The 24,757-nt window shown below is 50.8% G+C and overlaps 2 protein-coding genes and 1 long non-coding RNA gene across 5 annotated transcripts; 1 reads left to right on the forward strand and 2 right to left on the reverse strand.

Annotated features, from left to right (window-relative positions):
* The first annotated feature begins 479 nt into the window (after positions 1 to 479).
* LOC132666623 (uncharacterized) lies at positions 480 to 3,427 on the forward strand. 2 transcript variants are annotated; one of them, XR_009604745.3, is made up of 4 exons: positions 480 to 620; positions 1,002 to 2,030; positions 2,132 to 2,242; positions 3,285 to 3,427. It is a non-coding gene; the product is annotated as an uncharacterized LOC132666623 (long non-coding RNA). The 2 variants fall into 2 exon arrangements; XR_009604744.3 differs by having other exon boundaries at positions 485 to 2,030.
* A 2,819-nt stretch (positions 3,428 to 6,246) lies between these two features.
* On the reverse strand, positions 6,247 to 16,222 carry TRIM38 (tripartite motif containing 38). Of its 2 annotated transcripts, XM_078446571.2 has the most exons (6): positions 15,669 to 16,221; positions 13,618 to 13,713; positions 11,391 to 11,621; positions 10,113 to 10,135; positions 9,905 to 10,017; positions 6,247 to 6,918 (listed from the first exon to the last, which is right to left on the reverse strand). In XM_078446571.2, exons 1-6 carry the CDS (start codon positions 16,077 to 16,079, stop codon positions 6,395 to 6,397), a joined length of 1,398 nt encoding a protein of 465 aa, XP_078302697.2. In that variant the 5' UTR covers positions 16,080 to 16,221; the 3' UTR covers positions 6,247 to 6,394. The 2 variants fall into 2 exon arrangements, with proteins under 2 accessions (XP_078302697.2, XP_078302698.2); XM_078446572.2 differs by lacking the exon at positions 11,391 to 11,621 and having other exon boundaries at positions 15,669 to 16,222.
* Positions 16,223 to 16,384: 162 nt separating this feature from the next.
* On the reverse strand, positions 16,385 to 19,644 carry LOC145715481 (uncharacterized). The gene is made up of 2 exons (XM_081795692.1): positions 18,548 to 19,644; positions 16,385 to 18,071 (listed from the first exon to the last, which is right to left on the reverse strand). Exons 1-2 carry the CDS (start codon positions 18,560 to 18,562, stop codon positions 17,184 to 17,186), a joined length of 903 nt encoding a protein of 300 aa, XP_081651818.1. The 5' UTR covers positions 18,563 to 19,644; the 3' UTR covers positions 16,385 to 17,183.
* Between the last annotated feature and the right edge of the window lie 5,113 nt (positions 19,645 to 24,757).

Consider the following 24,757-nt stretch of genomic DNA (forward strand, 5'->3'; position numbering starts at 1 on the left):
TATTTTTAATAAAAGCCTGTCACCTGTTATTTCTCTAAACACAATCCGAAGCAAACACAGTCAGATGTTAACTTTTAAAGATCTGGGGGTTGGGTGCGCAGGTAGTTTTGTACTGTTCCGTTGGCTGGCTTTCTCCGGAAAGCCCGGCGGCTGCAGCCCCCCCAGGACAAGGCTAGGAGGGGTCGGTGGTTCCCGGCCCACCCCACCCTGCGGGGGTCTCTTTACTCGCCTCACTTCTTTCCGCTCTGCCCGCCTCAGACCCGGGGTCTCCATCTGCATCCCCTGAAGACTCCCCCAGGATCAGCTCCTTTGCGGGAGCGCTCGCCCATTGAAGGAAACGAGGAAAACCGGGAGCGGCCGGGAGATTCCCAGGGCGCCGCGAGGCGGCAGAAGCCGCCTGCGGGCGGCTGAAGGGGGCGGGCCGGCGCGGGGGGCGGGGCTCCGGCGGCCGGAGGCGGGGCAGGGCTCGGAGGGGCGGACGCTGCGCCGCGGCCGCGGACTCGGAATCCGGTCTCGCGAGGTCTCCCCCGCTCCGGACGGCGGTGGAGTCTGCGCCGAGGAGCGCCGGCGTGGAGGGGCTGGTCCTGCGGGCCGCACTCGGGCGCCTGCCCGCCCCTCGGGTGGCGCACACGACAGGCCCGAGGGGAAGGGGTGATGGCGGGTGGGACCTTGAACTCCCCCAGGACAGGCCTCAGGAGAGAAGGGGGTGCTCCACCATCCCTGTGGCTCCTGGGGTGGGGGGGAGCTGGGTAAGACCAAAGAAATGATCCCTCTGGGGGAGAGGCCCCTCAGTGTCACTATAGGAGCTCAAGATGTCAACCCTGGGCCTGGGCTCCCCGGGCTCACATCCCTTTGTGATTTGCCCGGGGCAGGCCGGCTTAGGTGTGTCGGGTAAACTCTCCAGATCACACCGTGGGCTGCAGGCGTTGAGAACCACCGATCTGGGCCGAGTCCCCCACAGTAGTGAATGCTTTTCTTTGTCGTCTCTACAACTGAATTAGGACTTTTTCTGGAGTGATGGAGGCCCAGAGAAGGGGTTGAATTACCCAGGGTCCCGCAAAGATTACATGATGGCGGTCCAAGAATTCCTCTTCAGCAGGTCATGTATAGGAAAGTGCTTTGCAATTGTTAAATTAACAGAAAAAGCCAATCTGTTGTGTTACATAGCTGGTGTTCTGTACCTGAGCACTTCTCACAACAGCCTGGGATTATGGTCCCGTATTACTCTCCAGGAAAGGGAGACCCAGAATGGTGGCCTCAGGTATCCTCTTGTAAATAAAATCAGACATAGATCTGTCCCATAGAGGGTGGAATTTTCTATTTTTAAACTTCACTTGATATATTTTATGGACCCAGGGTGTCCAGTAAACTAAAGCAGGCATTTAGGATTGGCACCAAGATGTCAAAGAAAAATCAGTCCCGTCCTCAGATTGGAGAAAAGAGACACAGGCTGAGACTCAAGGCAGGTGGGAAGGAGAGTTGATGAGGGAGCAAAAGGGAAACGGAAGGCAGAGCACAAGCTAACACCCTACACCGCCTCCTCTGGAGTGGGATCTGTGTGACATTCCTCAGGCGCCCCTGATGCCCAAAAACAAAGGGAAGGGAAAAACAAATGGTTAACTGCTAGAGATCACAGTCATGCGGGACACGGGACATGACTCTTCATCAGTTTGCAACCGTCTTAGTAATTTACAAGAAAAACACCATCCCCAGAAACCTGTAGACTCACTTCCCTGGGACCCCCACCACCATGGGAAAGAAAATCTTATGTAATCAGTCACTCCTCACAATCCTAGGGCAGCTCTTTTCTGTCCCCAGGTCCTGTCCCTGTGCTATAATAAAATCACCTTTTTGCACCAAAAACGTCTCAAGAATTCTTTCTTGACCGTTGGCTCCGGAACCCCCGCCTCCAGACATGCCGGAATGAGCTCTGAGGACTGAGAGCCCTGCCTGTGCACTGCAGTGAAGAGACGCCTGACTCCTAGATTAGCACGGGAGGGACCCTTTTCACTTGTCCAGAGACGCTCAGGGTAAATTCAAGCAGCCTGACTGATTCTCTTGACCACATGCTCGTTAACATGCTCATCAAACACCTTCCTAAACAACACTTTCTTGTCTCCTTTACTCCCAGGAAGAAGGGAATTGGGATGAAAGGTATTTGGAGTTTCCCGCTTGTCTAAGTACAGCTGCCTGATAAGTCTTTCTTTCCCTGGGAGTCGGGAGAAGCAGGCTGGCCATACGGGTGGGCATGAGGTGCGGGGCTAAGAGAGGTGGGGGGTGAGGATCAGGTGACACAGAGACCCAGGGTCCGAGGCTGTCTGTGGGCAGAGAGAGTCCAATTACTGATGTTGTGGAGAGTTCTAATAGACCTGGTCTCCAGGGAGAAGCTAGGCCTGAATCTGCCACACGCCAAGGACTCAGGGTGTCTGAATCTCCCTCCCTCCCTCCCTTAGTTTCAATGTTGACACTTTTTTTTTTTTTTTTTTTTGAGAGAGAGACAGAGTGTGAGTGGGGGAGAGGCAGAGAAAGAGGGAGACACAGAATCTGTAGCAGGTTCCAGGCTCTGAGCTGTCAGCAGAGAGCTTGACACGGGGCTCGAACCCAGGAACCCTGAGATCATGACCTGAGCTGAAGTTGGACGCTTAGCCGATGGAGCCACCCAGGTGCCCCTAGTTGTTGAGACTTTAAGCCACAAGTTTCTTATGCTAGATTGCAAAATTTGCCCCAAAAGTATCTCATCCCATGTGTTTGTCTGCTTTTGCATTCGTAACGTCGACGCTTCTCCCGTCAAGAGGTGGAATGTATTTGTCTCTCCCTTGGATCTGGGCGTGGCCAAGTGATTTCACAAATGTCACCGAAGCAGATGCTTGAAAAGAGCCGGGTGCATTGCAACCTGGTCCCCTCTTGGTTCTCTCATAACCTGAGCAACCACGTGAAAGAGGCTGAGCTTATCTGCCAAGAGGAGGAGGGACTCCAGGCAATAGCCTGCCAACCTCCAGACTCATGGGTGAGCCCATCCCGGACCAGGCAGGGCCCGCTGACTCTTCAGGTGTTACAGACACAGGAGAAGGCAGGACCAGGTTCAGCCACCTGCAGCCCTGACTACCAGAACCTCCAGCCCCTGGAGGTTAAGTGTATTGTAAGTGTAATCATTGGTAGTGGTTTTAAGCAACCGAGTCTGGGGGTGGCTGGAGGCAGAAATTGACACACATTCAGTGAATGGCCTTGCCTTAGTCTTTTACAGCCGTGACAGCCCACGGGTCCTTCGTGTCATCTCTTTCCAGGTACAAAAGCGCAGCGTGAGTCTGGTTTGTGCAGTGCAAACAAGGAAGAGGGTTCTCACCTGGAACCCAATCAGCCCAGCTTCTTGATCTTGGATTTCTCAGCCTCCAGAAGTGTGAAAAATAAATGTTTTCCGTTTAAGTCACCCAGCCGATTGTATTTTGTTATAGCTGTCCGAGACAGTTATCAGATTTCATTTCCTTGGTGGCTGTGGGGGTATCTTTGTCAAGTTTTTAGGTCAATGAGTTTGTAGGCTTTTTTTTTTTTTTTTTAATCCACTAACTAGAACAGTTTAATATCTGCATGTGGTGACTGTTGTCATCTACCTCAATGTCTAATCTCCCTTACTTCCTTGACGTGAGAATCTCGGAATGTTAGCCGGCCGCCTTGAAGAACGAGGCTATTTCTCAGTTCCCTAGGTGAGGTCTTAGACTAAGTTCTGGCTGAGACAACGCAAGCAGAAAGTTGTACGGTAGGTTTTAGGAAGCTACGTCAAAAATAGCTGTCGCATGCATGCCCTTTACTTCCATGTTCCCTTCTCCGTCCTACAGCTTGGAATGCAGGCGAGATGGCTGGAGCTCTGGCCGGCTTAGATCCCGGCTGTGGGGGAAGGGCTGCTAACAGGAACCTGGCAAATCTGTGGAGTTTCCATACCGGCCCCGGACTTTCTGGATTTCCTGGACTTCTACATCTGGACTGTTTTTGTATGGGAGAGACATGAACCTCTTTCAGCCGCTATCATTTTGGGTTGTCTAGTCAACAGAACTTAACCTAATCTCCCAATAGCAATGCGTTGCTATTCCTTTGGGGGGGGCGGGGGGAAGTAGCCATAAAATCATCTACTCATTATCTGTTTTGTTTCCGTGTATTTAATTAGGATTCTGTAACTTCCTGAATGTCATTTGCATGTATTAGAATGTTTCGATTTTCATTCCCCTTCTTGAATCAGTTAGGTCATTCGATTTCTTTTAAAAAGTAATTTCTCAAAATTTTCAAATTTATTTGCACGCAATTCTTCAAATTACTCTCAAAGCTAGGATTTCCTGCATATGCTCTCTTGATTCCATTTTACTTCCTGTTTTCTTTTTTAAAACTCTGCATTCGAATAGTCAATGATTTATCCAGTATGGTAGCATTTTTCTCCTTAAGGACGAGAACTTTGTTTTCTTTCTGGAACTTGCCTGCACCTGAATCAGTTTCTCATTTTATCTCTATTACCCTTATGGCTTCCAAAGGTTTGTTTTGTTAATTTAAAAAAAGGTCTTAGTTGAATGTTTATCATCGTTCTTTCCTATTCAGCAGTCTAAGTGTTTCACGGTATAGACTTCTCTGAGCAGAGTACTCTATTACGCTGGGAAAGACTACACTTATGGATAAGATGGGACTGCAGGACACCTAGAGGTAGAGACGACTTAGTGACTTATCCTGCGCAAAGGTGTGGTCTCTCAAATATCCCGTGGGTCTGAGGCTCCAGAAGTTAGGTCCATGCACTCAGACGATGGGGCCAGAGAACACCTACGACTGGGGTTCCTTGGGGGGAGGGGGATCTCTTCCCTCTTCCTATCTTACGTTCTCCAACTAGGGTCCCGTAAATTAGACTAAGAAAAGACAGGACACAAAGAGAAGTTATTAACGTGTCGTGAGATCATAGAAAATATATGTATTGGTCACTGCCCCCAGTTCCTGGCACACGGCTCCTAAATCCTTTGGAACTTGCTGTGATAGGAGCATCTCTTGTTCTAACGAAGCAGCTTTGGGTGGCTGCTGGATAGCTCCAGGACGGGAGGCAGGTCACCAGAAAGACCAAGCCATGGTTTAGAACTTCCAGCGTCATCCCACCTACCCCCCCTCCGCCCCACCCTCTGGAAAGGAAGGGAGGGGGGACTGGTAATCGGGTAACAGCTGATCGTGCCTTTGTGATGGAACCTCCATAAAAATCCCGAAGGTACAGGATTTGGAGAGCTTCTGGGTTATGAATATGTCCACGTGCTGGGTGACATGCCCCCAACTCCACTAAGGACAGAAGCTCCTGTACTAGGAACGTTTTTGGACCCCATCCTATGTATCTTTTTTTTTTTTTTTTTTAAAGTTTATTTATTTATTTTGAGAGAGACAGAGACAGTGTGAGCAGGGGAGGGCAGAGAAAGAGGGAGAGAGAAAATCCCAAGCAGGCTCCGAGGCTGGGGACAGTCTTGCGGGACTGAGCCCTCAACCGGTGGGGTCTGCTTGAACTTTCGTTACTGGTCAGAATTGAAATGAACAGTAGGACATTGCACCTGTCGTGAGAAGTGAACTATCCAGCCACAGTAGGTAGGGGTGGGAGGGTAGAGGAGAAATGGAGTTTTCCCTAGACACATGGGAGCACTCGGAGACGAAGAACTCAAAGGTGTGACTGGCACTGGGGCTTACAGCATCTTAACAAAGGAACCATTGACTTTTAGAGAAGGGATAAGACGAAGGAAGACGGCTTTCTAGGTGGTGCACCGAGTCCCCCAAGAAAATTCGTTTTCATTCTTTCTCTCCTTTCCATTCGGGACATCTCGTCGTAGACCACGTTTCATTCTTCTTTTCACACTTCACTTGTTATTGCCCAGACAGAGCTCGCTAGGCCTGGTGGGCATCCGCACTCGCCCCATCATCCGGGCCTAGGGCTCAGATGATTAATCCGAGGTCAGCGGTTCGAAGCGTCACTGCTATTTTGATTTTCCTGCTCTTTCTTGCAGCTGGCAGACACAACCGCAGCTTTCCCTCACTCCCCACCCATGAGTTCATACGGCATCCGACAAACCGGGAGAACGCAGACCCCCTGAGCCCTGGGTCACCCTGTGGGTCACCCAGAGACTCCTGTCAATCCAGGCTCTGAACCCACGGAGGGGCTGCAGAAGACAATGCGTGATCATTGCTATTCTCTCGCTTTCCTCGAGCTCAGGCTGACCATCTGTGGATTTCTGCAGTTTCCATCCATTCATTCAAAGCAGGTTTATTAAGTAGCCACAAGTGCAGCAGAGTTCTAAGTGCAACAGCAGTGAAAAGAACAGACCAAATTTCTGCCCTCAAGGGATTTCCATGATATTTTCTACGTTAGCTAAACCAGACGGTTTTGCTACTTTCCTTACTTGTCTGGGGGAGGCAGGAACAAAGGAGAATGTTGATAAACCCGGAAATAGGGCCGGAGAGTATCAGAGAAGGAGGCCCTCGGGAAGGTAAAGATGTGGGAGCCAGCGGTCATGTTGTAAAAGGATACAACCCCGACATCGCAGTCCAGAAAAACCCCCACAACCAGGGGCTGCTCCCTCAGATAAAGGGAGGTTAGGGGAGAGGTGAGCGCTACGTAGCCTTTCTTTACACATAGTCTGATGGCCCAGAATCCAGACTGAGGGCACTGTATCACGCCAATGTCCCTATGCACATTTTCCAAACAAACTCCTAAATCCCAGCCAGTTCCTTCTCCTACATCTACTTCAAAGTACTGTCTTCCTGAGGTGAAGCCTTCACAGCCCAGGATACTGGGTAAGACAGTGAATCTCCTAGAGGAATTGCCTAGATTCTCCTGGAAGCATCCACGAGTCACTTGTCTCCGATCTTCAGACAGAATTAGCTCATGATGGGCTGTGTCTGGATCCAGAGTCACGTTGACTGAAAAAAAAAAAAAAAAAAAGGTAACTAAGTAAGTAAGTCAATAAAGAAGGAAGGAAGGCAGGAAAGGAGGGAGGGAGGAAGGGAGGGAGGGAGAGAGGAAGAGAGGAAGGAAGAAAAATGGGAGGAAGGAAGGAAGGAAGGAATGGAGGAAGGAAGGAGAGAGAGAAAGAAAAAGAGAGAAAGAAAGAAAGGCACATTTTTTGTTGTGAGAGCACAGTTTAATTTAAGTTAAAGCAGCCTGTGCTGGAACCCAAGCACCTCTCTTCCCAGTGGCGAGAGCTTAGGCAAGTGATGCTCCGGGGCTCAATTTTGTTACATTATGAACAAGAAATTGTCATCTCTTTCACAAAGAATTGCGGGGGAACTGAATGAGTTTACGTACGCTTAATGCTCGGTAAAGTTCCTGGAATATGGGTAAGTGCCCAATAAGTGGTTAGTAATGGAAACACTATCATCTGCATCATCACCGTCTTAGTCACTCAGAGAAGTCAAGGACCAGGACTGACCAGGACAGCAAAAATTACAGAATTGCAAGGAGAAACAGACAAGTCTACAATCATCACGCGGTATTTTAACACTCTTTTTTCTATAACTGATAGATCAGGCAGGCAAAAAAAGGGAAGATATGAAAGATCTGAACAACCCAACAAGCCCAGCCTAATAAATATATGTAAAGCTCGGCAATTAATAAACGGAGACTATGCACTTTTCTCAGGTATAGACAGAAGATGTACAGAGTAAAGACTAGTCAGAAAGTAAGTCTGAACACATTCCAGTGAATCTATATTGCACAGACCATATTCTCTGACCTCAGTACAATCAGGTTAGAAACCAATAACATAAAGATAATAAAAAACATTCTAGGGGCGTCTGGGTGGCTCAGTCGGTGAAGCATCCTACTCTTGATCTCAGCTCAGGTCACGATCGCACCGTTCTTGAGTTCGAGCACCGGGTCGTGCTCTGTGCTGACAGCGTGGAGCCTGCTTGCAATTCTCCCCTCTTTCCCCCTCTCTCTGCCCCTTCCCCGTGCTCTCTCTCACTCTCAAAATCAATGAACATTAAAAAAAATATTCTTGGGGCACCTGGGTGGCTCAGCCGATTAAGTGTCTGACTTCGGCTCAGGTCATGATTTCGTGGTCTGTGGGTTTGAGCCCCGCATCAGGCTCTGTGCTGACAGCTTAGAGCCTGGAGCCTCCTTCGGATTCTGTGTCTCCCTCTCTCTCTGCCCCTCCCCTGCTCACGCTCTGTCTCGCAAAAATAAATTAAAATGTTAAAAAATTTTTTTTTAATTTTAAGTTAAAAAAATATTCTAAATAATAGGAAATGTAAATGTTGCTAAATCATAATATGATGACATTTGGACTTGAACAATAATAGAATGCTACATATAAAAAATTATACGGTGGAGTTAAGGTGGAATTTTCAGGAAAATTTTATAGCCTTTAAGTGTTTATTTTAGAAAAAGAAAAAAGCTGGAAATTAAGAAGCTAACTATCCAACTTAAATTAGAAAAAGAACAGAGAAACCCAAAAAGAATTTCTTTTTAAAAAAAGGCTAATAAACAGGGGCTCCTGGGTGGCTCAGTCGGTTAAGCGTCCGACTTCGGCTCAGGTCACGATCTCGCGGTCCGTGGGTTCGAGCTCCGCGTCGGGCTCTGGGCTGATGGCTCAGAGCCTGGAGCCTACTTCTGATTCTGTGTCTCCCTCTCTCTCTGCCCCTCCCCCGTTCATGCTTTGTCTCTCTCTGTCTCAAAAATAAATAAACGTTAAAAAAATATTAAAAAAAAAAAGGCAAATAAACAATAAACCAATGAAATGAAAATAATGCGATGGAGAAGGAAAAGCCAAAAGTAGCTTTCATGAAAAGACTAATACAACAAGCATACCTCTAAAAAGACTTATCAAAAGAGAAAATAAGAGAGAAGGCAAAATTGGAATGAATACAGAAATTTAAAAATTGGGAGAATTAATGATAAACTCTATGCTACTAAGAAAATCGGCCATGTTAAGAGGCCCGTGTGCAAGAGGTTGAGGGGTGCCTTCTAGAAGCCGAGGGCAGTCTCTAGCCAACAGCTCCCAAAAAGCCAGGGCCCTAAGCCCTACGATCGTAAAACAATGAATTCTGCCAACAACCTGAGTGAGCTTAGATGGGGATTCTTCCCCAGTCTAGCTGGTCTCCATGAGAACCCAGCCTGGCCAACACCTTCATTTGCAGCCTTGTGAGATCCTAACCAAAAGACCAACTAAGCTGTGCCCAGCTTTGTGACCAACGAAAACTGTGAGATAATATGCGTGTGGTGTTTTAAGCTGCTACATTTGTTTACCGGTAGCGATTATACAGCCGCCAAATCATTTTAGGTTAGCTCCGATTTTGTGGCCAAACAAGTTTTAAAACACTTTCAGTTTTCAGAGCTTTTTAAATTTTGTAATTATAAATAAGAGTAGTGGAAACACAGAAAGCACTGAGGGAGAGAAACAACAGAGCAAAAAGCTCTGGCTTTGGATTTGGTAAAATTTGGTTTCCATCATGGTTCTAGCACTTACCGTCTGTGTTATCCGGGCCACGGTCCTAAAGTCATTTGAGCCAAAGTCCGTAATACTTACTTATCTTTCTTACATCGTTCTGAGAGTTGAGTAAAATATTAACCACACACACTATGTCCCAGGCACTGCGCTAAGCACGTTACACACGTGGACATATTTACGGTTCATGAACAACCCAAGGAAGTGGAAATTCTTCCCATCCTCGTTTTTCAGCTGGGGAAACCGAGGAAGTCGTTTGCCTGGGATGACTCAGCTAATATACGGGAGAGCAGGAATCTGAAGGGTCTGTACAGATAACCAATATGCTATGTCTCCGCTGAAGTACCACTAAACGTCACTAAATGACCTCTCTGGCTAGGAGCCTGCCCGGGGACAGGTGGCGAATGTGATCACCACCTCAGGTCCCTTCCACCCATAGCATTTCGGGATTCTTCACATACCTTGATAGCTCCTTAACATTTTCTTCATATCAAAATAAAGCTCAGAAACACTGCACGCAGTATGAACTTCCAAAGAATGGGCCTCTGGTGTTTCCAGCTTCACAGCCGAACTCCTAGAACAAGGAGAGGCCAAGGGTCTCTTCAGTGACACATTCCATTCAGCTCGATCTACCCGGGCCCTCCCCTCCCGCATTCATATAGGACTTACCTGCGCAAAGTCTCTTTCACATCCTACGGAGAAACAAAGACAAAAAGGGGAGTGTGAGAACCTGAGTATTTCGTGAGGACTGGCACACGGGCTGCTCTCCGGAAATGCTCCTTCCAAAGAAGCAAAGAGAGCGACCCCAGCCTCAGATATTGACGGACACTAGATACAATCATCCCCACCCCAGCCTCCTGCGATGTTCGGCATGACAGGACGTTGGTCAGCCTCTGAGTCTGTTCTCTGCCTTGCTGAGATCTGTGGGAAGCTGTGGGGTCTGCAGTCACAGCCTGTGGGATGCTGACGCAAGAGGCCAGAAGCTTTGCCCACATGCCCGCTGGCAAGACTTCCTTCTTGCCTCGACCTCATTTCTTTCAGAGCGAGCCCATATTAAAGACCGGCGGCCACAGAGGGTCCTTCGCGGCGAATCCACGCACAGCCCCCTGCAAATGGGCCACGAAGACGGTGGGGGCAGTTATCACACAGTGATACGGCAGGTCACGTACAGTCTCCCACTTACAGCGGGAGAACCTCTAGTTCCATTAGCGGAAACTGGAACGAACAGTTCCTGGCATAGTTGACCTCACTGGGCTGGGTCTTTCATTCAGCTGAAAGAAGGCCCCATAAGGGCCGTGGGGGGCTCTATGAACAAATCAGGGAAAACTGTCACTCTCGCTGGCTGCCCCACTTGAACGTCCGCCAGTCTCCCGGCGGAGCGTTTCAGGAGGCAGTTTGACAGTCAGGGTTCTGTGCACATGGGACAGAGGCGGATGGTGGCAAAAGTTACCCCATGATCCTGTTCGGCCAAGGACCCCACCACGTCCACCCAGTGGGGGTCTAGTTTTCTGATTCGCATAAAGGTACCTTATAGACTAGTGAAGGCCACCCTGTAGATACCGAGGTGTATCCAAACATTCCTTTAAATTCCCCTCATCGATGTGCCACTTTTGAGTGAGACAGGCAACTTGCCAATCTTCCCACGCTCCCTCACCCTTCTTCTCTCTTTTTTTTTTTAATTTTTTTTTACATGAACTTACTTTTGAGAAACAGAGTGAGACAAAGCGTGAGCGGGGGAGGGGCAGACAGAGAAGGAGACACAGAACCCGAAGCAGGCTCCGGGCTCTGAGCGGTCAGCACAGAGCCCGACACGGGGCTCGAACCCACGAACTGTGAGATCGTGACCTGAGCCGAAGTCGGACGCTCAACCGACTGAGCCCCCCAGGTGCCCCACCCTTCTTCTCTTAACAGGTCGAGGGTGCCTTCCCCACAAGCGCATGGCCCCACCTGCAGCAACTTCTGGGCTGAGCTCTGACATCTCTTCTCTAGTTCCAGGATGTGACTCTTGAGTTCTTGGCTCTTCTGTTTCAGAGTGGCCTCGTTATCCATCAGTCTCTGCAGAGTCTGCTTGTTTTCTTTCTCCAGTCTCCACAGGTAAGACTTCTCCTCTTCATGCAAAAAGCTCTGAAGATTCTTGAAGTCAGACTGGATTTTTTGTTTCTGACTCTCTATCTTCTCCTAGAGTCAAGACAGTAAGCTCAGAAGGCGGAAACAAGCCCAATGCCCGTCAGCGGGTGAAGTGGTGAAACGTGGCGGACAGGCAACGGAACGCTACCGAGCCTCGACGAGGAACGAGATTCGGACACACGCTACGACACGGGTGAACCTGAAAGGCGTGATGCTAAGCGACATAAGCCAGACACAAAAGGACAAATGTTGTAGGATTCCACTCACATGAGGCACATAGACTCGTCAAATTCATAGAGACGGAAAGCGGGAGAGTGGTTACCAAGAGCTGAGAGGAGAAAGGAATGGGGAGTTGAGCGTTTAGTGGGCATGGGGTTTCAGTTTGGGCTGATGAAAAGGTTCCGGAGAGGGGTTCCCACCAGTGGTTCCCACCGATAGGTGGTGGTGATGGTTGCACAATAACGAGAAAATACTTAGTGCCATGGAATTGTACACTTGCGAAGGATTAAAACCGTAAATGCTGTGTTACGTATACTTTAACATACACGCGGAAGGAAAGTTTTCACAGCTACTGTGACATCCTTTTCCCAGGCGTCACTGGAGCTGGATGACTGTCACAAATTTCCGCTGTAGGCTGTTCTCAGATGTGGGAGAGTTGTCACAATTCTATACGGTCACCCGATTGATTCCCTTCTTCGGCCAAACGCAGGAGGAAGGAGGGGCGGGAGCGCCAGATAATTTGATCATGGAACTAGGGCTGAAGCCAAACGCTTTAAAGGTTTACGGGGCGGGGGGGGGAACCCCAGTTTTTATTTGGGATGTAAAGAGGTATTTCTGGGCCTGAGGGAATGGCCCGAAGCAAAAGCTCGCGATGAACATCGTGGAGACGTGACTCTGAGACAACAGGCCAGCAGGGAAGGTCAGTGCTACCAGCAGGGGGAGGTCGGGGTGGAAGGATTTTATCATAGTTATGTGTAGACTGACAGAAGCCAGATGACACATCTTGTGGGACCAGGCTTTCATTTTGGGAGATACAGAACTGTAGTTTCCACCAGTGCTTTCCCAATTCAAGCAGTGTTTGGATGCCTGAGATGTCGTGCTAAAAGTGTCCTGGGTGGGTTTTCCGTATATATTAGTGTTTTTTGGTTTTTTTTTTCTTCTTGAGACAGAATGCACAAGCAGGGGAGGGGCAGAGGGAGAGGGGGAGGGAGAGAGAGAGAGAGAGAGGAGAGAGAGAGAGAGAGAGAGAGAGAGAGAGAGAGAGAATCTCAAGCAGACTCCATGCACCAGTGCGGAGCCCAACGCAGGGCTCGATCTCACGACCGTGAAACCGGGAGCTGAGCTGAAATCACGAGACCGACGCTTAACCGACTGCCCCGCCCAGGTGCCCCACTGTACGTATTAGTTATAATCAAGATCCTCCCCGCGGCCCAAGATCCCAGAAACGAGGGAAGGGAGAGCGTCCTCTGCGGGTTTAGCATCCGCACCCAAAGGAGCAGGGCAGAGATCGGAAGAGACCCCCGAGAGAGGCAAAGCGGTCGGCCAGCCTGAGGGGTTGGGCCGTGTGCTGATGGATTACATCAATATTTCCATGCAGGAATGCATCTCTGATCATGGGCAGCCAGTCAGCCAAGGAGGTCAACCCGGAGTGACTGTTTTCTCGGTGTTCACAAAGACTGGCCTCTGAACCTATGAGCGAACGCACTCTGCTCTGTGGTCAACGTTTCAGCGTAATCAAGTTGAGGCCTTCAAACCAGGAAGGTACCGTGAGGTGTTTCAAATTTGAAACGTAGGCAAGGAGGGCTCTCACCTACACAGGCATTCCAGCCCATGACTACTGGAAAGTTGAAGGGATTGGAGATAAATTCTCACAGATGTAGACCACCACGGGCATCGAAGCATGTAAACGGTTTCTTCTCTGGGTTTTATCGGGTTTTATTTGGTCTGGTTTAGGGAAAATAAATGATCATCCTGTTTTACCCATCACCTGCCGCGCCTTTGCTCTAGGGTAGAAAATAGCTTGAGATCAATGAACCCAAATTCTTACATTCCATTCGCTTATTTGCTTTCTTGCGAGCACCTTCTGTTTCGTACACTCCTCTTCCAGCTGCTTCAAGTTCGTCTGGGCATTCTGGAGCCTTTCCTGAAGGGAAAATGGGGTGAATAAAGTCTATTTAATGTGACAACTCTTCTTTAGGCACGTAAGAGGAACCCCAGGCCTCCCAGACTATTAGAATAACACTGGATACTGGGGCGCCTGGGTGGCTCAGTCGGTTGGGCGCCCGACTTCCGCTCAGGTCATGATCTCACAGTTCGTGAGTTCGAGCCCCGCGCCGGGCTCTGTGTTGACGGCTCAGAGCCTGGAGCCCGCTTCGGATTCTGTGTCGCCCTCTCTCTCTGCCCCTGCCCCACTCGCATTCTGTCTCTGTCTCTCTCAAAAATAAATAAACATTAAACAAATTTTTCAAGGTAGATTTTATAAAAGAATGTGCTGAACCAAACACAACCAATGCCAGAATGTCTGACGCACAGGGAACTTTGTGTGTGCTGTGCTAAGTCGGGAAGGAAAGACCAGGACGCCAGCTCAAGTTCATGGAGACAGCTAATGGAGGAGGGTAGTGCTGGTATCTTTTGAAGAGTGATAATCCACGAAGCCAGTCTGAAATGATTTAGTATCGATATCAAGCTTTTGGGCTATTTTTCAAAATAGTTTCTCACATTTTCATGGAAAACAATTTTAAGCTGCCCCAAATTGCTAGCTGTGGCTAATGCTACAAGAGTCAGCCTCTGCCTTCTGTAAACCCAGTAAGTATACTCGTTAATTCTCGAGTGTTCTCAGGAAAGGGCTCTATGAAGCTTGTCAGGAAAAGACGATATTGCCCTTTCTACCCAGGGGACCCAGTGTCTTACTCCAAACCCACCTCCACCTCATGGGGGAGGGAACCACGAGCACCACACTGGGGACAACAATCTTCCTCTAGTCTAAGCAGGACAGAGAGAGAATAAGGTGCCAGGTCTGTGCCCCTCCTTCGCTCCCTGTGGCAAAGGCCAGCCTGCCTCTACTGCTTCAGAGTGAGAAACGCAGGCGCTGCCCCAAACCTCTCCGTCCACCTCAGCCTCCGTGAACCATCATTTCCAAACCCTTCAGCTCCCCTTCCCAAATCTTGCTTGAAACTGTCCCATTTCCCCCTCCTTATGGGAATAATCTGAATTTTATCCCTTGCTATTTTTACTTTATCGGTGGCCAGACATCCTTTTCAAAGTCAGCCTGATCCTCCGATTTGCAAATAAAAGCCCCCCCCTTCCCTCCCCCTCCCCCCCCGCCTTCCCTCCCCCTCCCCCCCTCCCCCCCGCCCCCCCGCCCAGTGACCAGTACTGCTCTGGGCTAGGATTTAGACTCTGAGCTGAAGCTGCGGTTCCGGGCCCAGACCCTCCTTTCCCAGCCCATCACCCGCCTTTCCCTCCATCCCACGCCCCGCTGTGCCTCTGCACATACGGTCCCCTCTCTCTGGAACGCCCTGCCCTCTCTTTTCTCCAGGCCTCTGTCTACGGTTAATTGTCACCTGTCCTTCAGGAGTCACTTCTCAGAAGGCTCGTCAGACGCCGCTCCCACTCGGTGCCCACCCCCACCACCCAAGCCAGGTCACTCCGAGCAATCTCTTTTGCGGATGTGTCCTCCCTACTAGACTGTAGGACACCCGAAAGGTGTAGGACACATCTCTGTTTCCTGTGTGTGCGGAGTGTATCACAGTCTCGCCCACTGTGGTTGCTAAAATGACACACACGGGGTGCGGCAATAAACCACGCAGGGCTGGGTTCGAGCGCGTTGCGCTCTGGAGCACGGACAAGCGCCCCACAGCAAGAATGGAGAGGGACAAGAGGGTGGCCTTCCCGCCGGAGGTCGAGATGGACAGTCAGGACTTGACTCAATGAGGACCCACAATAAACCATTTTTCACACCACGAAAGACAGGACCTGATGACGTGATGACAGCTGTAGTTCAGGGTCATTTCCTCGGGTTACAGGCCTCGAAACCTCAGGCCCGGGGGGCAGCATGGGAGCGGTGCTCGCCAAAGCCCCTCCGGTCCACGCGCTTACCTTGTAGCTTTGGCACACGTCCTCGATGACAGCTGTGTCGTGCCCTTTGTGCTGCGGTGACCGCTCACAGCGCCAGCAGATGAGCTGGCCTTCGTCTTCGCAGAACAGGTGCAGGAACTCTCCGTGTTCCTCACACGACATTTCCTGGTCCATCTCCTTGATGGCTTCGATGAGATTTCCCAGGTGCTTGTTGGGCCGGACGCTGGCCATCCGAAACGGAGCCCGGCAGTGGGGACAGGAAAACACATTGAGCGACGGCTCCTCCTGGTGTAGGTTCTTCAGGAAGTCGCTGATGCACTGTCTGCAGTAGCTGTGCCCACAGCTGATGCTCACGGGCTCCGCCATCAGGAGCAGGCAGATGGCGCAGGTGACTTCCTCCTTCATCTTCTTGGTGACTATGGGGCAGGCCATGGCTCTGCCCGACAGGCTCCAATACCGGATGGAGAGGCAGAGATGAAAATCCACAGGGATGGAAGTACACGTCGCCCGAGCCTCGGCGCGGTGCCCTGCGCTGGCCTCCACGCGCCTCGGAGTCTTCTCTCGAGAGAGAGAAGAAACGGATTGGAATTTAGAGGATACGTAAAATGTAGCTGCGTTGGGGGCACCTGGGTGGCTCGGTGGGTCAAGCAACCGACTTCGGCTCACGGTTCACGGGTTCGAGCCTCGTGGCGGGCTCTGTGCTGACAGCTCTGGGCCCGGAGCCTGCTTGGGATTCTGCGTCTCCCTCTCTCTCTGCCTCTGTCCCACTTGCGCTCTGTCTCTCAAAAGTACATAAACGTTAGGGGCGCCTGGGTGGCTCAGTCGGTTGGGCGTCCGACTTCGGCCCAGGTCATGATCTCAGGGTTCGTGGGTTCGAGCCCCGCGTCGGGCTCTGTGCTGACAGCTCGGGGCCTGGAGCCTGCTTCCGATTCTGTGTCTCCCTCTCTCTCTGCCCCTCCCCAGCATGCACTCTGTCTCTCTCTCTCTCTCTCTCTCTCTCAAAAATAAACATTAAAAAATTTTCTTTTTAAAATAAATAAACATTAAGAATTTTTCAAGCAAATGTTGCTATGTTGTGCCAAACAGGAGTGACTATCACGTGTGGCCGCTTACATTTACATTCGTGAAAATTAAATAAAACAAAAATTCAGCTTCTCAAGCAGGCCAGCCACATTTCAGTCGTTTAACAGCTGCGGTGACTGGTGGCTACACAAGAGCATAGGCAACACTCTGTCACTGCAGAAAGTTTCCTTCCAGCAAACACTGACAGAGGACAAGGAAGGTTTCCTGCAGCAAGAGAGGAGTCAGGGAGGGAGCGTGATACTCTTTCCTGCTCTAGGAAACATCCAGAGTCACTATTCCCAGAACTATTTCTTTGGGACTGGTAGGAACACCGAGGTAACTGGGTGGTCTATGAGGGATTCCATGGAAGTCATCCAATGTGACGCTACCCTACCCCGCTGCCACTCCCCTCCCTCGCCCCACCCCACCGCACTCAGTCCCACAAGGAACAAAAGACAGCGGGTCAATAGAGTCTCAGGGAGCCCCAACCAGGACCGATAATGAAAGTAAACAAGACAAGGAGAAGAACCGATGTGTCCTTTCCGGAGTCCTCTCAGCCTGAGGGAAAAGGACTAGAAGGAGCTGGGAGAGGGGTTGTCGTGGGGGGCAGAGCTCCTGCAGAATTAGGGAGCGGGCTGTGTCTTCTCCAGGCCGGGGCCTGCGTCTCGGGGTGACCGGAGCGCAGGGGCTCCGCAGAAGCGGGGTGTAGGGGGAGGCGGGAAGCAGACAGGGGGTGGGGGGGAGGAGGACACCGGACGGGGAGGCGTGACCAGGAGCAGAGGGGGCGACCCCGCGCCCACCGCGGCGCGGCTGGGGACCTCGCTCCGTGCCCCACTGCCCGCTTCCGCGCGTCTGCGGGGGGCAGAGCGGCGGGGACGCCCGAGAGCGGCCTTTCCTTTGACAGTAACACAACCGAAAACGGGGGTGCCGCTCAAGGTGCCGGGACCGTCTCTCGTAGTCACCGAGGAATTCCTCTGGGGACCTCGGCGCCCCGGCAGCGGTGGGGATGGGGTGCTCTCCGCCGGCACACGCGGGGCCCGCCCGCACGGGGGAAGGCGCTCCCCTCCCCGGGCCCGCCCCCCCCTCCCCCGACGCCACCGCCCGCCGACCCGGGAGACCACGGGCGGGAGCCGGAAAGCGGTGCCGACCGTGTGCAGGGTTCGCGCGATGCGTCGGCAGCACGCGCCCCCCCCCCCCCCCACGCTCACTCGCACGCTCGTTCACACTCACACGCGCGCGCGCATCCCAGGCCCCCGCGCCGACGCCCTGTCCCACCTGCTTCCCCCGCCGCGGACGCCCGCCCAGCCCGGGCCGCCGCCGCCGCCGCCGCCTCCCGACGTCGGGTTTCGCCGACCGCGGCCTCTGAAACGAAACTGCTGTGGGAGGCGGGCCCGGAGGTCCCGGAAGGAGGTCTGGGGCGGCGCCCGCGAGGTCCGGGAGGAAGCGGGCCGCCGAGTCCCGGGAGGAGGAGGGAGAGGGGGAAGAGGGCGGCGGGGTCCCAGGAGGAGGGGGGGGGTAGGAGGAGGAGGGACTCGGGGTCCCGGGAGGAAGAGGAGGAGGAGGGGAAGGAGGAGGAGGAGGAGAGCCGCGGGGTCTCGGGAGGAAGTGGAGGAGGAGGAGGGCCGCGGAGTCCCGGGAGGAGGAGGAGGAGGAGGAGGGAGAGGAGGAGGGGAAAGAGGAGTGCCGCGCGGGGTCCCCGGGGGAGGAGGAGGGGAAGGATGTCCGCGGGGTCCCGGAAGCAGGAGGAGAAGGACCGCAGGGGTCCCGAGAGGAGGAAGAGGAGGGCCGCGGGGGTCCCGGGAGGAGGGGAGTATCGCCCGGATCTTAGCACCGAATACCTCTGTCGCAGCCATAAAAAGGCGGGGCAGATTAATAAGCCCGTCAACTATTTTGTGACCTTAGCACCGGAGCATCTCAGCTCGGGAAGCCCGCGGAGCGTCCGCTCCCAGACTGACTCAGATCGGTCCACGTTTGTCACCACCGGCTTTAGGATTCACCAGCCTTCGGGGCCGACGTTTGTGCCGGTTTGGGGCCGCGCACGGTTCTGTAACTGGCGAGGGGCGCGGCGGGGAGGGGTGGCGACAGCAGCGGCGTCTCTCGGGGTCACGGCGTCGGCCAAGCAAGCCCCCTGCGTCTCCGTCCCGCTCGGTGTCCCATTTTCCTCCTCCGCGCCCCTGGACGGGACTCCGACGCCGCCCTTCTCCGCAGTAGGAGACGCCCTCGGGGACACAGAGCTCGCCCAGCCGCGGCCCCGCGGGTCCCAAACCGTGAAACGGGCTCCTCTCTTCCCTTCCCGGACGGGAGTCTCTCTGTGTCCTCTGGGCCCTTCACAGACACTCCCGCCCATTTGCCACCCAGTGGCTCTTCGTGCCCCGATGGCGCATCTGATGGTGGCGGGCCCCGCGCCCAGTGCGGGACGTATCTGCCCCCGAAGTAACCGGCACACGGACGGGGCTGAGGGCTGAGGTCCTGAACCCCTGGCCCCATGGCGGGTCCTTGCAGATCCCCATGACTTTCACCGTCGTGGATGTGACTGTGGACCCAGGCAGAGCTCTTCCCAAGCTGGTCTTCTCAGAGGATGCCAAAACGAAAACAAACTGCCGCTAACACAAATAACAGCAAGGCCAAAGCAATAACGCGCTGACAGGACCTGTCTTGTGTGCCATACGTCTGTATGCACGCATGTGTGGTACGCGTGCGTGTGTGACACGTGTTATGGGGCATGCGATGGTGTGTGATACATGGTGTCTGTGTGATGTGTGTGTGTGTGTGTGTGTGTGTGTGTGTGCTGTGCGATATGTGCATGTGTGTGTATGCGTATGTGGAAGGTAGCAGGCAGGTTAACAGGGCAAGGGTAATGCAAATATACTATTTAACGTTCTTATTCTATAAGATAAACTGTGATTGGAGCGCCCCAGGGGGCTCAGTCGGTTAAACATCCAACTCGATTTGAGCTCAGATCATGATCCTCAAGTTTATGAATTCAAGCCCCGTGTTGGGCACTGTGCTGATGGTGCAGAGCCTGCTTGGGATTCTGTCTCTCTCTGCCCCTCTCCTGCTCTTACCCGCATGAGCTCTTTCTCTCTCTTTCTCTCTCTCCCTCTCTCTCTCAAAATAAATAAATAAACAGTAAAAATATTTTTAAAAAAGACGACCTGTGATTTAATGATGTACACTCTACACTCTAAAGCAACCACTAAAATAACAAAACAAAGAATTATGGTTAACAAGCCACAAAAAGAAATAAAACAGAATCATAAAAAATATTCAAGTTGTCCGATAGAAAGTAAAAATGAGGAAAGGGAACAAAACCAGATGGGACAAAAAGATGGGTGCCAGAGGGGCACCTGGGTGGCTCAGTCGGTTGAGTATCCGACTTCGGCTCAGGTCATGATCTCACGGTTCGTGAGTTCGGGCCCTGAGTCGGGCTCTGTGCTGACAGCTCAGAGCCTGGAGCCCGCTTCAGATTCTGTGTCCCCCTCCCCCGCCACTCTCCACCCCACCCCTGCTTGTGCTCTGTCTCTGTCTTTCAAAAATGAATAAACATAAAAAAATTAAAATTATGATTACAAAAAAATAAAATTATCATTATATTTTGCATGAATTATTAGAAGAAAATATTTTCCAGGAAAATATCATAGCAACATCTCTTAATTTTGTTTCCATCTTTCCTTCCCATTTCCTGTAACCTACGTGAGGAGCCATTATTGAAACTAACATGTATTTTCCACTGCATCTCAGTGTGTCTTTGCTTACATGTTGATCAGTAGATGGCAGTCTTGCGTTTTTGGTGTCTTAGGTCCATATGGTTTTGCCTTTAAGAAAGCAGAACTACTCCTTTGATCAATATTAAAAACCAACTGTAAATTTAATCTGGTTCTTATGGATGATTTTTAAATGGCTAACAATGACAATTGTATCCAGTCACTTTTAGTGCATTTATTTCTTCACACAATAAACATTTATTGAACAGCTTGTCTGTGGCAGACAGCAGCCCGGACCCTGGGGATATATCACTTATATTAGAGATCATTTATTTCCTATAAACGTTTCCAGAAAGCTAAAATATGTAAAAAAAAAAATTATATCCAACACGCTATAACAAGGTAATAAAAAGCGTTGAAGCCAAGAGAAGAAACGACGAAGCATGCAGGTTTGGGCAGGATCTGGATCCTTCTGCAGGGTTGATAACCTCTGAGCCACAGTCTGAAGGAGAAGTGAAAGTTCACCATGGGAAGGAGGGGGCCAGGAATTACGGAAACACTGCATGTGAAAAGGTCAAGAGTCATTAAAAATATTCCATAATATGTGAATGCAGTGAAGTCCCAGGACCAAGAGCATGGAGTCCATGAGGAAGACTGGCCTCAAATAAATCTGAGACCGACAGAGTGAGGCACATCTGGCAGAACTCATACCTCTTTCCTCCCCTCTCTCTGCATCTTTCCTTTACGGGATGTTTATATGGGGGGAAAATTCACAACCACCACTGAGCCGAGGTGCTGGGGAAGGTGGAAAATGAATACGCCTGGCTTGCTCATCCATTTCTCCGGTTCTAGGACCTTCCACCTGTTTTCAACTCTGTTGCCAAGACATCTTTGGACCCCAAGGGCACTTGGCAGTGAGGTTTAAAAGTTCAACCCATCTACAAAACACCTAGCCTGTACCCTTTAAGAACTCATCGCCATGCAATTATATATATAGAGAGAGAGAGACACAGATCTGTAACTAGATGTATTGGATGGAGACAAAGCAAATGTGGCCTGATATTAACAATTGGTGAATCTAGGTAAAGGGTATAGGAGGATTCTTTGTATTTATCTTGCAATCTTTCTCTAAGTTTGAAATTATTTCAAAATAAAAAGATTTTAAAAGCCACAAGTCCCCTTGACCTTTGACCCGCATCACCAGAGGCCAGGCTCAGTAGGGACTCTGTGCCTTCTAGGCTACAAGAAAGATGAAGGGATCCTAAGGAGGAGACAGGCTGTGTGGTTCTTCCTTCTGGGCTAGGGCTCTGTCTCTCTGTCTCTGACTCTGTCTCTGTCTCTCACACACACACTCCTCTAAACATCAACTCTCATTATCACTCCCCCGGTCTGGTCTACACCTCTCTCTATCCCAATGGCTTTGTGTTGTGATGGCTTGTTTATCTGTTTCTTTTGCTTGCTTGTTTATTTTTGTTCTTCTCTTTCTGCAAGAGATCTTCCAGACCAGCCCGTGTCTGGGCATGGATTTCTTTTTTCGGTTTTATCCTGTTGGGAGTTTTCCGATGACCTTGCACCTGTACATTCATGCCTTTCCTGTATTTGAGATGTTTTCAGCCAATATTGGTTCAAATATTCTGTTTCCCGCTCCGTGCTATTTCTCCTGTACTTCTGAGGCTCCGATGATCCAAACGTTAGCGCTTTTCAAAATTGCCCTATGGGCTTAAAGCAAAGCATATTTATTTTTACCCGGCATCTGTGAATCAGAAGCTGAGGCATGGCCTAGGTGGGTTCTCTGCTCCCGGGTCTCACCTGACGGCAGTCTAGAAGCTGACCGAATCTGAGGTCTCATCAAAAGCATGACTGGGGAAGTAGTCACTTCCAGTGCAGATTATTAGCAAAATCCAATTCCTTACAGCTGCAGAAGGGAAAGTTTACATTCCCTGGCAGAGGCTGCCTGCAGTTTCTTCCCAGATGGGGGTTTCCCTCATACAGCCCGTGCTTCCTCGGAGCCAGCGAGGGAGAGACAGAGAATGCAAACCTGTTAATAAGACAGAGGCTTACTGCGATACGATTGTGAGGTGACATCCCATCACCTTTGCCATACTCCGTTGGTTAGAAGCAAATCACAGGTCACATCCGTACTTAAGGACATGAGCACAGACGTGGACACGAGGAGACCGGGATCGCGGAGGCATCTCAGAGTCTATCACAGTGTGAAGCGGGCTGTAGACCGAGCCGTGGCCTGATACGTCCAGGGCTCGGCAAGATGGAGTCCTGGGGAGGTAGGCAGGCAAATGCAGGCTGTGGTTGACGGCTAGTATGTCAGCCAAGCTGCCTACAGGATCAGAGACTAGATTTCCAATGGCCAGAATACGATCACAGGGCAGGAGGCCTGGGATGCTAGGGTAAGACGTGGCATGGTTCTAGAATGCGACCCTTAAGACGCAGGTGAAGGCCACACAGAAAAAGTCCCAGACAGTGTAAGGTAAGACCTGAGGAAAACACACAAGGAAGAGGAGAGAGAGTCAGAGACAGACAAGTGAAAACAATGAAATTTGGTTTGCACACCAAAATGTCAAAATTGATGAAGTTACATAAAGCTACAAGACGGTGATCAGACTCAAAAAATGGCATGTGACATTCCTCTGGATGCAAATAATTTTGAATTTTTTTTTAACATTTATTCATTTTTTTGAGAGACAGAGACAGAGCATGAGCGGGACAGGGGCAGAGAGAGAGGGAGACACAGAATCCGAAGCAGGCTCCAGGCTCCGAGCTGTCAGCACACAGCCCGACACGGGGCTTGAACTCACGGACCGTGAGATCGTGAGCCGAAGTCGGACGCTCAACTGACTGAGCCACCCAGGCGCCCCTAGATGCAAATAATTTTAAAGCCAGACGAAGATAACTATGTTTAGGATGCTCGAAACAAACGCAACATTAACTTCTGCTTAAAAACACGAGGAAATTATGAAACTGAAATAGGTGAGAGTGAAAGAAGAAAAATCCACTGCTTCAAAACTTTAAAAATACTGGAAAAAATACAGGCCTCGAAAGAAGAAGACTTATTGCTGAAATAAAGCCTAGACTACCTGTTGTCCCTGGAATGAATTACAGGCAAATTTAGTGGGACAGCGCATAAGAGCAGCTCCACACAAAGGAGCAACAGGCCGACAGCACCAGGATCAGCATCATTCCGGAAGCTTCACAGAAATACAAAACCTCAGGCGCACCCCAGACCCACTGAGAGACTCGACACTTGCAAACATTTCGTCAATTTTCACAAATTCCTCATCAAGGTAACGCATATGCCCGTGAAATTTCGGACGTGCCGCCTTAGGGCAGTGGAAGAACATTTTGAGGAGTTGGCTCAGAATGCAGAACAGACCAGAAAGATGAAGAGGAACGTGTACAGTATGGGAAAATGCAGTTCAAGGTCAAGGATAGACGAGAGTTTCTGTATACCCGTAACAGGTTGGTTGATCAGAGCAGAAGTGTTTGAAGGTACTAGGCGAGAAGTTTTTGGAATCAAGGACACTGGTTTCTCAAATCACAAGTACACCGCGAGTCGGAGCAGGACAAACAGAGGTGATTTATGCCAGTCCTTTGCTGCATTCGACTTTATTGTTGTGTTTCTCCATTGTCCTATCTGCTGTTTGCATAAGAAGTTGCTCCTTCCACACACAATACGAGAGCTTTCCATGGTAGCTTTTAAGGGTCTCTCTTTCTCTTAAAATTCTAGCAAAAGCTGCTGTTGGTGCGCGAGGCTTGGTCTCTCTTTGCCTCTTCTTGCCGTTTGGGACCTGAGGCCTTGAAGGCTGTGATCACGCTGCAGGCCCAGGGAGAAGGTGAGCAAGAGGTCCATAGCCTCCTCTTCACCGCGGGGTTGGGAGATAAACTCAATCGTTGCCTTTTCCAGAGGGCGGACAACACCTCCAAGCTGAAGGCCCCATCCGAAGGCCAGTGGCCTCATAGAGATAATCCGTGTTTACTCACTTGGAGAACCCCTTGGAAAATCTTCTTTGTGAACGAGAGGTGAATGCTAGTGCCCGCTCGAATCCTTGGGGACCTTGATCTGGAGGCCTATTTATCTTCTTTCGACCGCGGTGTCATTTTGCAGCCAGATTTTTTTTTTTTAAATCTTTTATATATCTTTGCCGGAAAGCACAAGTCGGGGAGGGGCAGGGAGAGAGGTGGAGAGAGGATCCGAAGCGGGTTCTACGCTGACAGCAGTGAGCCCGATGTGGGGCTCCAACTCAGGAACCCCGAGATCATGACCCGAGCCGGACTCAGATGCGCAAGTGACTGAGCCACCCAGGTGCCCCACTGCAGCCAGATTTCAAG

Source organism: Panthera onca, chromosome B2, assembly GCF_046562875.1.
Source record: "Panthera onca isolate mPanOnc1 chromosome B2, mPanOnc1 haplotype 2, whole genome shotgun sequence".
Taxonomy (NCBI): domain Eukaryota; kingdom Metazoa; phylum Chordata; class Mammalia; order Carnivora; family Felidae; genus Panthera; species Panthera onca.

Bases quoted from the DNA above. Each gene is read 5' to 3' on its own strand.
- TRIM38 (XM_078446571.2), bottom strand. From the start codon at position 16,079: ATGGCCTGCCCCATAGTCACCAAGAAGATGAAGGAGGAAGTCACCTGC. The intron at 11,622-13,617 runs GTAAGAATTTGG...TCTTGACTCTAG, and splicing joins AGCAAATAAGCGAATGGAAT to GAGAAGATAGAGAGTCAGAA. The intron at 6,919-9,904 runs GTATGTGAAGAA...TTTTTTTTTCAG, and splicing joins AATGTTAAGGAGCTATCAAG to TCAACGTGACTCTGGATCCA.